This window comes from Artibeus jamaicensis, unplaced genomic scaffold (assembly GCF_021234435.1).
Source record: "Artibeus jamaicensis isolate MK-2021 breed Jamaican fruit bat unplaced genomic scaffold, CSHL_Jam_final contig_233, whole genome shotgun sequence".
NCBI classification, from domain to species: Eukaryota; Metazoa; Chordata; class Mammalia; order Chiroptera; family Phyllostomidae; genus Artibeus; species Artibeus jamaicensis.
This window is the reverse complement of record NW_026521486.1, coordinates 12,934,370-12,947,739: the sequence shown is the minus strand read 5'-3', so window position 1 is coordinate 12,947,739 and position 13,370 is coordinate 12,934,370. Positions and strand designations below refer to the sequence as shown.

Here is a 13,370-nt window from a genome sequence, read left to right as displayed (position 1 = left end):
GAGTGCAGTGCTAAAATCACGTGTGGACCTGATGAAGGTTCTAAGTGACACAGGACGTGGCCCTTGGCCCTGTACTGACACAGTTTTTCTCTGTGACATACTGAAGGATAGTAGGCATGTTTGCCCACCTTCTGTTGATCTTGACTATTGAGGGGAAATGGGGCCACTGCTACACAGTGGGGGAAGAATCTTGTCAAATGCAGGATCTCCCCTAAGCAGGGGTGTGCAACCTGTGGTTTGCGGGTCGCATGTGGCCTGGGATGGCTGTGAACGCGGCCCAACACAAAATCGTGAGTTTACTTAAAATGCTTTTTTTGTTCATCAGTTTTTGTTAGTGTTTGTTTGTTTAATGTGTTGCCCAAGATAACTCTTCTTCCAGTGTGACCCAGAGATGCCAAAATGTTGGACACCCCTACCTAAAGCATTATTCTCCCAAAGTCTGTGATTAAAGTCAGTGGAAGATGACAACTCAGTTCAGGCAGGACTGCTTACAGTAGGGATTTCAGAGCTCCCTAATACTTTAGGGAGTTGAGAGGAGATAAAGGCATAAGTTTGGATTTAGGTTGACAAGATGAATTCAGTAAGATGTGGAGACTGGGATCATGGTTAATAGCAGTAATTTAAAAAAGATCTGGATGTTTTAATCATCAGAGGCTTAATATTCTTTAACAGTATGACCCAGTTGCTAAAAATGCCAGTACATACTTAGATTACATTAACAACTATATCCAGCTTATGCAAAGTAGTAGTTACAATATCTGGACCACAGGAATTGGTAGTTTCATTGAATTCTTATTGGTCAGATAGGAGTTGGTGTTCCATGGTACCATGTTGTATTGTACAATAAGCAGATCACAAACTGTAGCATCCCTAGGTGAAGCTGAACAGGATGTGTGAAGACCCGAGAACCATGTGCCTTAAAGGCTCATTGAAGAGTCTCTGTATAGTTTGGCCTTTAAAAGAGAAATCTGGGGAACATGTGGCAGGTGTCTTTACGTATCTGAGGGGCATTCAGGTTATGGAGGGAACAGATTTGATCTCTTTAGCTTTAAAATGTTAGGCCAGAACTAAAAGATGAAAATGACAGATAGTTTTGAACATGATCGAGCTCTTAACTATTTAGTGGGCATTATGCTAATAAAGGCTTTAAACACAATGCCTGGTATAAAACCTGTAACAGTCTTCATATGTGGGAAGTAAACACTATCAATAATATCTATTCAATACTTTTGATAAGCCAGCAACTATTCCAGGAATTTCATGTATATTATCTTGTTTAGTCATCAGAAAATGATGAGGTAGATACGGTTGTTACTGCCGTTTTATAGATGAGAAAACTGAAGTACAGAAAGATTAAACTTACCAAATTTAACCAATGAGTAGATGGCGGAGCATGGCAGTCTAAGTCTAGAGCATAACCTGTAAACTGTTTCTCAACAGCACTATTTTTGTCCCATTTGTGATAGAAAAATGAGGCTTAGAGAAATGGGTCTTGCCAGGTTACACAGCTCGGTACCCAGAGGGTGTGCAAACCCATGCCAGTTCTACTCTCGAGCCTCCGGCAGCCTTGTGTGGGCTGCTCTGAGCAGTAGGTACTGTGTGCTGCGTGGGCAGGATGTAGATGATCGTCAGTCCAGCGTGCTGTGCGAAGTGAGTCTTGTTGGGGAGAAGGTTGAATAAGTCGACTTTCAGAGATCCCACACGGTAAAATTTTATGTTTCTAAATTTTGGTTCTGAAGATACGCAGTGCTGTGGAACTGCACAGATTTTCAGTGTCCTTGCACTTCTGCCATAGAAATTCCACTGTAGTGAAACCCGGGACGGGGGGATGTTGTCATCAGCATGTCTGACATTTTAGAAAAAGTTGAGGGTGGACTCAGGGCTGCCCCAGTTCAGAGTCCATTGTGTAAGTGAGGAAGGAGTGGCGGGGACAGGTCCCCTGCCCCACACTGTACACTAGACCCCGGCTGGCCAGGTGCACTGGCCGTCTCTTACTGGGGTTCCGGCTTTGTAGGTTGCTGCATTTTGCTTTTCATTCACAATGATTTTGATGCTGGGAAACTGCTGTTAGAGGACAGAGGTGTGAACCTTTGTTTGAAACCCTGAATTGACTTACAGGTGTTGACACCGTTTAGTGGTTTATGTTGGGACAGGAGATTTATTTTTTTCCTGTTTGTGTTTTATAATGAAGCTGACTGTCTGACATTGGCCATTTTTTTACTCTTTTTGTCAGTTAACTTGCTTTTTAAAACTTGAAGCAGTTTTATTTGTGTATATTTATAGGAGACAAGATCATCTGGTGTCTGTATAGGAGTGATGGTCGGAGTGACAGACAGAGTCTGCCTTATCCTGCATGCTGTGGACCAATACTGAGTGAATACTCTTGATTGTGTGTTAGCCTTCTTTATAATGCTGTCGACATGGTTGCTGTTAGGGAAGGCCCCACAGTCTAGGCCTCTTCCTTTAGTCCTCACTCACAGTCTGTCCTCTCCTGTGTGTGGTATCCCTGCTGGGTCCTGATCACAGTGTCCTCAAAAGTGGAGGCATTGCCCTAGTGCTCTTTCTCTTTGTCCCAAACTTTTAAATCGCATTATCCACAAGTCACATAATACACTTGAGCACCATTGGAGGTGAAGCCAAAAAAAGTACAATATTGGTGTCTTTTGTCTGATGGAATTCTGGCTCAGCAGAAACCATTTTTCTCACAGTAGATGGTAGGGTTTCAGCTCCTTAAAACACATTTATTATAAATTTTGGTGTAATCCTTCTTTAGACTGAGTTCTTGAGATGACCAGATTGCTTGGCAGTATGGCTGGCTAAACAACCTCTGTGGGATTTTACTCTTAATTAAGTGAGTCTCTTCAATCTCTTGCCTCGATGTACTTACTGTCCTTTAGCTGTTTCTCGTCAGCAGTGATGGGTCATTTCTCTACCTGCTCATAATTGTAGATAGTTTTTAAAAAAGAGTTGGTAAAGTCAGATCCCGCAAAGGAGAATTGTCCATTTTTTGCTCACCTGAGTTTTTAAAAAAGTATAGTTTTAAACAGCATGTGGGCTAAAAGTTCCTGTCTTGAGTGATTTGAGATGCAGAATGCTTTCATGTTTGAATTCAACATGAATGTAATTATGTTAAGTCTTTCCAGGGTGGGAAAGCTTCCTAGATTGGGGGTTTAATCTTGGCTTGCTGAGTTGCTTATTAGTTATATGAAATTCAGCACGTAACTTCTGTGCATCAGTTTTGTCTACTCTGAAATGGAGATCATAATACCTACCTCATAAAGTTAATGTGAGGATTGAACTAGCTGATTTGTGTAAAGTGCATAGAACAGTGGCTGGCATATGGTTAGCATTCAGTAAACACTGGCTTTTCAAATTCTCACCACTTCCACTTTCCCACTGTGGCTCGAGCTGTTGTCCCCTTTCTTCTGCATTGTCACAGCAGCATCCTAAGTGGTTTCCTTTCACCATTATTCTCCTTATAGTTTACTTCAGCATATCAGCCAAAGTGTGCTGATCCTCTTCAGTGTTGGATCAGGTCACTCCGCTCACGTCCTCTGGGAAGTTTCCACGGAAGTCCCCTCTCCGAGTCCCCCATCGCTCTCCACTCTTCCTCTCTCCCAGTCCCCCATCCGTATACCTCCCTGATCTCCTTTTCCTTTCTTTTACCCCTGCTGTCTGGACTCCACTCAGTTTTTTGGTATTACTGGAATGTGCCAGACATATGTTCTGTTTTAACACGTTTTACATTTGCTGCTTCACTAGAATTTTCTTCTCTTACATATTTGTATGGATTACTCGTTCATCTTTAGATCTTGCTCAGAATCACGTTTTCACGTGAGCCTGCTTTGATCACTGTATTTAAAATTGTACCAACCTTCCCAGTCTCTGTTCTTTTTCCCTGCTGTATTTTTTTTACCCCATATCATTTGACATCTTAGAAAGTTTAGTTATTGATTTCTTATACTGGAAAGCTCCCCGTTCCAGAATGTAACCTTCATGGGGGTGGAGATTTTTGTCTGTTTTCTTTACTGCTGATTTTTGTTCTCAGTACTGAGAAACAGTGCTTGCCTTATTTAGGCATTCAGTAAATATTTGTTGAATGAATAAATTATATGTGTATATACAATGTCTGTATTTTCAATACCAGTAAGAAGAAGTGGCTGCTGCAAGGAAATATTTTATCCTAACCAATACGAAGAAATGGAAGTACATTTTCTTTTCTGTGCTTAATAACCCCAATATTTTCCTTTGTTAGAGATGTACAGTCTTACTACGTCTTTGTGAGCTCATGGATGATGAAAATGGAATCTATTTTATCTAAGGAGCAGAGAATGGATAAATTTGCTGAAGACCTCACCAATAGATGCAGTGTTTTTATACAGGTAGTTGCATCCTCTTAGAATATTTTGGCTGTCATTTCTTTGTTAATCTGATGCACAGAAGGTACACTCCAAAAAACTGGAAAGGGCAGGATAAGTTTTTTGTCTATAAAATTGAAATTGATTAGGTTACATTTGGATTTGTGTAACATTTATTATTTGTAATTGATTAACTTAGGTCTTCTAATGTATGCATTTAAATCCCTACATTGTCCTCAAAGCGTGATCATTTTTGCTGTATGCCATATGTTTTGATATATTGCATTTTCATTGTACTTTATTTAGTTGAAAATATTTAAAAATTTTTATTTTGATTTCTTTGATCTGTGGCTTATTTGGAAAGAGATTTATTATTTTCTAAATATGAGGATTACCTAGTTATCTTTTTATTATTGATTTTAGCAGTAATTTCAGTATTTTGAAATTTGTTGAGATTTGCATTATGGCCCATCCTATGGTAGCTTTGGTAAACATTTCACAGACACTTGAAAAGGATGTGTAATTTGTACTTGTTGGTTGTAGTGTTCTGTAGATGTTAACTAGGTTGTGTTTCTAAATGAGTTTGTCTGCACAGCGCACCGTTACTGAGAGAACTGGGTTAGACTCCCTCACTGTTAGTGTGGATTTGTCTGTTTATCCTTGTAGCTCTGTCAGTTTTCGTTTTATGTGTTTTGGTACTAAGTGCATAACATTAAGGATTGTTTTATCTGCCTAGTGAATTGCGTTATGAAGTATCCCTTCTTTCTTTCGTGGTAGATCTGTTTTGTATGGTTATAACATAGCTATCTTAGTTTTCTAGTTAAGGTTTACATTGTATGTCTTTTTGGATCCTTTGACTTAAAACCTGTGTGGCTCCTGAAATTGAATGTGTATCTTTTATAAGCAACATAGGTTTCCCCCCAGTCTGATGATCTTAATTTTTTCCTTAAACTGTTTTCTATATATGTTATTACTGATGTATTTGGATTTAAAACTACCACCTTACTAGTTGCCTCACTTATTCTAGGTCGCTTTTCTTCTCTTTTTTTTTCCCTGTCATTTGAATTTGAGTACTGGTTTTTTTTTAGCGGTTTACTGTAGAGGTTGCATGATTTACTCATTCAACTCCAATGTACATTAGTTTTACTACTTCCCAGACAGCGTAAGGATCTTTAAATCGCTTTTGTTCTCTTTGTCCCCCTCTCTCTGTGCTGCTGCTGTGTACTGTTTATACAGTTTAAACATCACAAGGTATCATTGTGGCTGCTGCTGTTCTTATAGTCAGCGTTCATTTAGATTTACCCACATTTTTACTATTGCTTTTCTTCCTTCCTATATTTCTCCATCCTTCTTTTTATGGAATACCTGTTAGTATTTCATTTAAAATGACTTCATTGATGAGTTATCACAGTTTTTTTTGTCTGAATGTGTCTTTATTTTAACTTCTTTTTTTGCTTTAATCTTTATTGCATTTTTCCCATTACTGTTCATTCATTCCCCTTGTACCCGCCTCCCTCTAGCAGTCACCACACCATGTCCACGAGTCCTTTTTCCTTCCTGCTCAGTCCCCCATAACCCCTTCCCCTCTAGCTGTCATCCTGCTTTCTGTCTGTGAGTCTTTCCCCATTTTCTTTGTTTAGTTTGTTCATTTGATGCCACATATGAGTGAAATCATATGGTATTTGTCTTCCTCTTACTGACTTACTTCACTTGGCATAATGTTAACTTTATTTTCGAAGGTCGTTTTGCTATCTACAGAATTCCAGTTTGGTAGGATTCCTCTCCCATCATCCCCCAGCTTTTAAAGCTACTGTTTTATTGCCTTCTGGCTTCCTTTGTTTTTGTTGAGAAGCCAGCTGTCAGTTTTGTTGCTTTTTCGCTATGTGTCTTTCCTTAATTACTTACAAGATTAATTTTTGGTTTTTAGCAAAATTACTTTGATGCACCCAGGTAAAATTTTCTTTGTGTTTGTGCTGCTTATGATTTGTAGAGCTTGTGGAAAAATCTCAGCCATTAATTCTTCAAGGACTGTTCTGTTCTTTTTGTAATTTTTTTCCATGTTAATTTTAATTATTTTATGTTTCTTTCTTTACTTCTTTCCAGTTCTCTTCTGAAGTAGTTTTGTTTTATTTCCTTCAACATATTTGGCATAATTATTTGAAGCTCTTGTCTAATAATTTCAATATCTGGGTATTTCTGTTAGCTATTGTTTATCTCATTTTTGGATATGCCATCTTTTTGTATGGCTGGTTATTTCGTATGGTGTGACACATTATATATGAGAAATTGTAGATATAATTTGAGGATCTGGATACTATTTTTATTCTTCCAGAAACTTTTTGTCTTTCTTCTGGTACACATCTAGTCTTGGACAACTTGTAACACGGGTTATCTCAACCCAGTTGTACACGGAGATGATTGAAGTGGGACCTAAATCCTCTGATGGCTGGTTTTTTCTAGTTCCCCTCTACTTTGTAGGGGTAGTTTTTTAGGAACCCAAGCCAGAGCCTTGTGTTTACCTGGACTCCCATTTTTCTCCTTATGGACCATGAACCCTTACTTTAATTCCCTTTCCCTTCGAATTAAAGGTTGAAAGATAAGCTTGTTTTCTGCCTTTATTCTCCTCTTGTGGGAGGGAAAGCAGCCTCACATGTCAGGCTCACTTCTCCCAGTTTCTGTCTTCTCCCAGAGATTGGCCATAAGGAATATACATTTCCTTATTTTCTTCACAGTTTAAAATGCCTTCCAAGAGATTTTTAAAAATGTTTTACCCAGATTTTCTAGTTGTTTTCAGTGGAAAGGTTGGTCCAGATCATTTATTCTGCTGTTAACAAGCAGACCCCAGCTGCCCCCTCCTCCAAATTTAGATCTTTAAAATGCTCTGTACATCCTTCATGTACATCCATCATAAATCATTGACCATCTGTCTGGGAATGGTGTGCTATCGGCCCGTGAGTTCTGTATCTTTTTCCCCCAAAAGAGTCGCCCGCTTTCTGCCTGCCTTTGAGTTGCACTTCTGCTGTTCCGGTTCTGCTCTGTAACCTGCCCCGGTGCCGCAGTGCACTGCGGCAGAGTCTGGCGCGACAGTCCTGCAGCGGGCGGGGTAAGACCGTGGCTCTGTCCTGCGTGCATACCGCGAGCGTTGGTCTTGTTGCCCACTTTCTGGTGTTGCTGCCCTTTCATTTCTTAATTTAGCACATCTCTTTACCACAGAGCTATGACAGGTTTAGAGAAGTTCCCGCCCCACCGAGTGTCACTCCTTCAGTGAGCTGATGTCACTGGTGGGATGTCACTGATGGGAGGGCACGGGTCTCTCACACGTGGTGGGGCAGGACCAGAGGTTGAGGACGACTCACACGTAGCTTCTGCCCCAGCTCCTTGCATGTGTGCACAGTAATGTAGTTTAGCTTCATTCATAACCTGTGACTGTATCTATCTCAGTCCTCTATAAACTCTGCAAGCCTCCATCATTGTCTTCATGTTTCTGTAACTTCTTTGGGTCTAAATCAAAAAAATATTTGAGAGGGACTATTATTTGTCCTGTTTTCTTATTCCCTAATGTTTCCCTGGGTTTATAATATGCACTTTTTTTTTTTAACCTCCTAAGACCTGTGTGCTTCCTTCACGAATAGAAGGGTAGGAGAGAATCTGTTCTTACTGGGCTGGAAGGAGAGAAAGTCTGATGAGCACCACCGTGGGCAGGGAACGTGGTAGCCGGTGGATTGTGCACTGGCCTAGGTGAAAGCGAAGGGGGATTGGCTCGGAACCGAGAATACATTTGTGTTTAGGTCCTGGCCCGAGAGCAGCTCTCTTCATCCTCATTTTTGAGCTCCCACTTCCGTACAGTCCTCAGTTCTTGTCTTAAGCTGTAGACACATAGGAGTCTTTAACTTCTGCCTATCTTCTTGCTTGGCAGATAAGATACAAATGAATAGATATCTTTCTGGCACTCAGATAATTTTTCTGAAGTGTGTTTTTTTTAATGTAAGGATTGTTTAATGTGATTATAAACAATATTTCAGCAGTACTAAACTTCTGGAATGTGCTAGGTTAAAAAACTTTTAAGGGCTGCTTTGAAACTTAACCACAATGTACATAACATTGTGTGAGGGAGAATATTTCAGTATTGTAAGAGATGACTTTAAAATGAACTTTGGAAACACTAGTTATTGGGGGGTTATGGAATAATTATCACACAGAGATTGAAATTGTGAAGAAATTAAATATTTTCTTGTAATTTTAATCATTGTTTTATTTTCTTTTTCTAGGGCTTCTTATATGCGTATAGTATTAGTACCATTATTAAAACCACAATGAATCTCTACATGTCCATGCAAAAGCCAATGACCAAAACATCAGTTAAGGCATTATGCAGGCTTGTTGAACTTCTCAAGGTAGGTTTTAGATGATCTTACCTTGCCACTATAATTTAGAAGTGACCCAGGCTTAAATTAAGACGATCTTTTAAGGTTTGACTTTCAGATGATATGAGAATAAAAAATTATGCGAAAATGTACTCATATTTCAGCGGAATAAAGGAACTAGGCATTGAAAGAAATTTACGTTAACATTTTATGAATGGCTAATATATTTAAACTATATTAAAAGTTAACATGTAATGGGACATAAAAGAAGGAAAATGAAAAGTTTAGCCTAATAAGTATTAGTAAAGATTTACTCATGGACGTTTTAAACACATTGTATGACTTAAAAAAAATTATATCCTTGTACCATTGGCTATTTGTGGTTTTCAAATACATATGAGGATAGTCAACATGATGCCATATATGTATGTATGTGTGTGTGTGTGTGTGTGTGTGTGTGTGTGTGTGTGTGTGTAGTAACTTAAAGTGCTGTAATCTTGTGATATGAATGAGTGAGCTACTTGCAGGAGTGGACAAATAAATTAAGAACCAGAGTGTAACATCTGGAAATATAAAATATTTCTTAGCACATTCTATATAAATAAACAAAAAAGCCCCTCTAAGCAGGAGAGCCTTTTAACTTTTTTTAAAAATCGAAATTAAGGCCCTGGCTGCTGTGGCTCAGTGGGTTGAGCACTACACTGAACCAAAAGGTCGCTGGTTCGATTCCTGGTCAGAGCACAGGCCTGCATTGCAGGCTACTTCCTCATCGTGGGTGTGTGGGAGGCACTGATCAATGTTTCTTTCCCTCCCTTCCCCTTCTCTCTAAATGAAAATAAATAAAATCTTTAAAAAAATGGAAATTTATGATTTGCTAGCAAATTTCTGCTGTTAGCTTTTAGATTTCCTTTGGAAATAGATTTTTAAAAAAATTGTGCCTCTAGATTTTTAGTCTTTTTCTTTAACATGTATTATCAGCTATATTTTATTTTTAAGAAATATAAAAAGTACATGTGTGTGTGTATGCATGTGTAGGTACATGTATATCAAATATGTCAGAATAATTTGAAAAGATAGTAAACCCTCAAAAACCCACTATCCCAATTAAGAAATAGAAGAATATTACCTGTATTTTCAAAGCTCCCTGTCTCACCCCCTCATTCACATCTTTTCCTGCCCCCTCAGGAATCTGTTATCCTGCATTTTATGCTTATCGTTCTCTTGTTTTTCTTTTTGGCTTATCACATAAGTTTGGGTCTATAAACCATTCATTGTTTATATATGTTTTTGAACTTTATACTAATGGAGTAATACTTCATGTGTTCTTTGACTTATTTACGTATTCAGAATTTTGTGTTTGAATTTCTCTATGTTGGGCTGAATAGCTCTAGTTCCTTCCTTTTGGTAGCTGTGCAGCCTTCCTGGTGATGAATCTTGGGGTTTCCAGTCTTTGCTGTTGTAAACAGTGTTGCCTTGCTCGCGTATGTTTCTTGGTGTGCTAGTGCCAGAGTTTTTCTGAGGTGTTGTGTATGAGTGGGTTGCTGTTACTTTTACATACGTGTTCAGCTTTCCAAGATGATGCCGAATTGTTTTCCAAAGCAGTCATATCAGTCCACGTGCCTCCCACAATGTAATTGACTTCCCATTGTTCACCTGCTGGCCAGTATTGGTATTATTAGGCAAACTAGTGGGTATAAATGGTTTTGATTGTGATTTTTAATGTTCATTTTTCTGATTATTAATGATAGCATTTTTTCAACATTTAACTGTTTCTTTTGTTTAAAATTTGTTCATGTCTTTTGTTCAGTTTTCTGTTGGATTATTTGCCTTTAAAAAAATCTTTCTTTCATTTGGGGTTTTTCGTATTCTAACTACTCATCCCTTGTGTGTGGCAGATATTTTTCATACATTGGCTTGCCTTTCTTTATATTGGCTTTTTAATTTTATTACATTTGAATTTACCATTCTTATCCTTTATGGTAGTACTTCTTGCACCGCATTTACAAGTTCTTTGCACAAGTACCTCGCTCAAGGTAATAAAAATATTCTGTAATATTTGCCTAAAAGTTTTATGTTGATTTTTACAAAATTACTTCTGACCCTTTTTAGGCAATAGAGCATATGTTCTACAGGAGAAGCGTGGTTGTGGCTGACTCGGTGTCACATATCACACAGTACCTTCAGCACCAGGCTCTGAATTCTATTTCTGTGGCCAAGGTATGAAACTTACCGTGTACTCAGCATAATTATCTTTTTAGTTTGTTATTTTGCTTTATATGTGTGTTCTAGTTCAGCCAGTTTACTGCATTCCCTCAAACATCATATTCTTGGTCATTTATCTCCATGGTATTTTGTGATTTTTACTTAGAGCCCTCTTTCTCTGAATTTAAAACAAATAAGATATTAATGTGTTTAAAGTGACACTATGTGCAGTTTTAAAATATAAGTGTCATTTTTAAAGGAATGATTTCCTTACTAGATTAATAACGGAGATTTTACAGTAGGCCTGGTGCAGATGGGCTGCCCCGACCGTGCTAAACGGTAGCGGTGCAGGAGTACATCACACAACAGTATCAGCAGAAGCTCAGCAGGGAAGGGATTGTAGAAGCTCTCTCAAGTAAATCTTGCAGAAGATCATTGAAGAGATTTTCTTCTGAGTCTCTTGTTATTGCCTCAAATAAAACTAATGTGGACTGTTTTTCTCTTATCTTTAAGAAAAGAGTCATTTCTGACAAAAAATATAGCGAACAGCGTCTTGATGTGCTTTCTGCTCTAGTTTTGGCTGAAAACACTCTAAATGGACCAAGCACGAGGCAAAGGCGCCTTATTGTTTCTTTGGCGCTCAGTGTTGGCACACAGTTGGTAAGTGTGTTGCTATTAGTTATGTGATAAAAATGACATCCAAGATGCCATAGTTCCCTTCTTACTGATCCAAGAAATCTGTTCTTACTTTGACTGCAACTTCTCTGCCCTTTCTTTCCTTCCATGATAGAAAACATTTAAAGATGAAGAACTCTTTCCACTTCAGGTAGTCATGAAAAAGCTGGATCTTATCAGTGAACTTAGAGAAAGGTAAGTAGGGATGTGTAATGATACTCAAAAGGCAGGGCTAATGGAAACATCGATTTTCTTTTTAGCATAACAAGAGAAGAAATGTCACCTCAGTACACCACTGGTTCCTCTCCGTGATTCTTTTAGCATGCCCAGAATGGGACTGTGGCTAGGGGTCATATGTCTTTAACTTTGCTTCCAGCTGCTGGAAGTCACACGGGCCAATATGATGTAGCCCTGAGAGCATCTGGCAGACCCTTATGTGCCTTGTGGTTTTTGTGATGGGTAGCTCCAGCTGACATTTGAAGTTGTTGCTTTCTCATAAGGCTTCATCTGTTTGTGACGGACAGCCATCCTTTGTTGGTAGCCAGGCACTAAGATGAAGTAGTTTTTGGAAGGCTTACCTTTTGTAGCTCTTTGTGGCTTTATTTATTTTTTGAATTTTTAAAAAGATTTAAATGTATTTTTTGAGGGCAGGGTAGGGAGGAAGAGAGGGAGAGAAACATCAACGTGTGGCTGCCTCTCATGCGCACCCACTGGGGACCCAGCCTGCAACCCCAGCATTGCCCTGACTGGGAATCAAACCCATGACCCTCTGGTTTGCAGGCCAGTGCTCAATGCACTGAGCCGCACCAGCCGGCGCTATCTATTTTTTAATTAAAGAGTAAGCAGCAAGTTTCTTAATGGAAAAATGAATCTTCTGAATTTTAATTCCTAGCCAAATTAAGGTTACAGCACAGTTTCCATTTAATGCTCATATTTACAACAATGTTTTTGTTCTGAGAAGCTGAGATATCTTGTAGTTAGTGGCATTTAACATTCTGTCCTTGGGAGAAATAGTTAAATGGTCTTCTTTAAGAGATATTTAATGATCAATTTGTTACGCTGTAAGGTATGAAATAGTCACTTGGCAAAGAGTAGACAGATTAAGTGTAACTTTTTTGTCACAATATTTTAAAAGACTTTGCTTTTCAGTTTCGAGACAGGTAGAAGTGTGCATGCGATGCAGGTATTGTAAGTGTAGACATATCAGGTGATACTGAACTAAACTTATTTTAAATTCCTCTGTTTAAAAGTTAGTTTTTTGTGTGTGCTTTAAAAGTAAAGCACACGTGCAGAATTTTGAAAATATCAGATATTAGAATATTTTGTTGCCTTTGTTCAATTTGAAATATTTATTTTGTGGCTTTTCCATACTAATTTTGGGTTAAGTGATGTCAGGAATGCAAAAATGAGTAAGAGATTATTTTTTGGGTGGGGGAGAGATACTTCAATTTTGATACCACTGATTACTCCTTTACATTGTAGAGTTCAAGCACAATGTAACTGCTGTTTTTTATACTGGCATCGAGCTGTCTTCCCAATTTATTTAGATGATGTATATGAAAATGCCGTTGATGCAGCCAGATTACATGTAAGTAAAGAATAAGCCCATCATTCTTTGAATCACTGTCCAAACTAATTTTAAGATAGATTATTTAACTGCTAATGCTGGTTTACACAATGCTATACATACTCAATAATACAGCATAGACTAATAGTGAATATTAATACATTTAACTCTTTCCCTCTGACTCCTTATCACTCTCATTTCCTT

General features: G+C 38.4%; 1 protein-coding gene across 3 annotated transcripts in view; it reads left to right on the top strand.

Annotated features, from left to right (window-relative positions):
• The window catches only part of WASHC4 (WASH complex subunit 4), a 55,303-nt gene that overhangs the window by 15,922 nt on the left and 26,011 nt on the right, over positions 1 to 13,370 (top strand). For all 3 annotated transcript variants that reach the window (XM_037160181.2, XM_053661490.1, XM_037160182.2), the window contains 6 exons: positions 4,256 to 4,382; positions 8,627 to 8,752; positions 10,832 to 10,939; positions 11,438 to 11,584; positions 11,715 to 11,794; positions 13,082 to 13,187. In XM_037160181.2, coding sequence (XP_037016076.2) covers positions 4,256 to 4,382; positions 8,627 to 8,752; positions 10,832 to 10,939; positions 11,438 to 11,584; positions 11,715 to 11,794; positions 13,082 to 13,187 — 694 coding nt within the window. The remainder of the gene's footprint in view (positions 1 to 4,255; positions 4,383 to 8,626; positions 8,753 to 10,831; positions 10,940 to 11,437; positions 11,585 to 11,714; positions 11,795 to 13,081; positions 13,188 to 13,370) is intronic.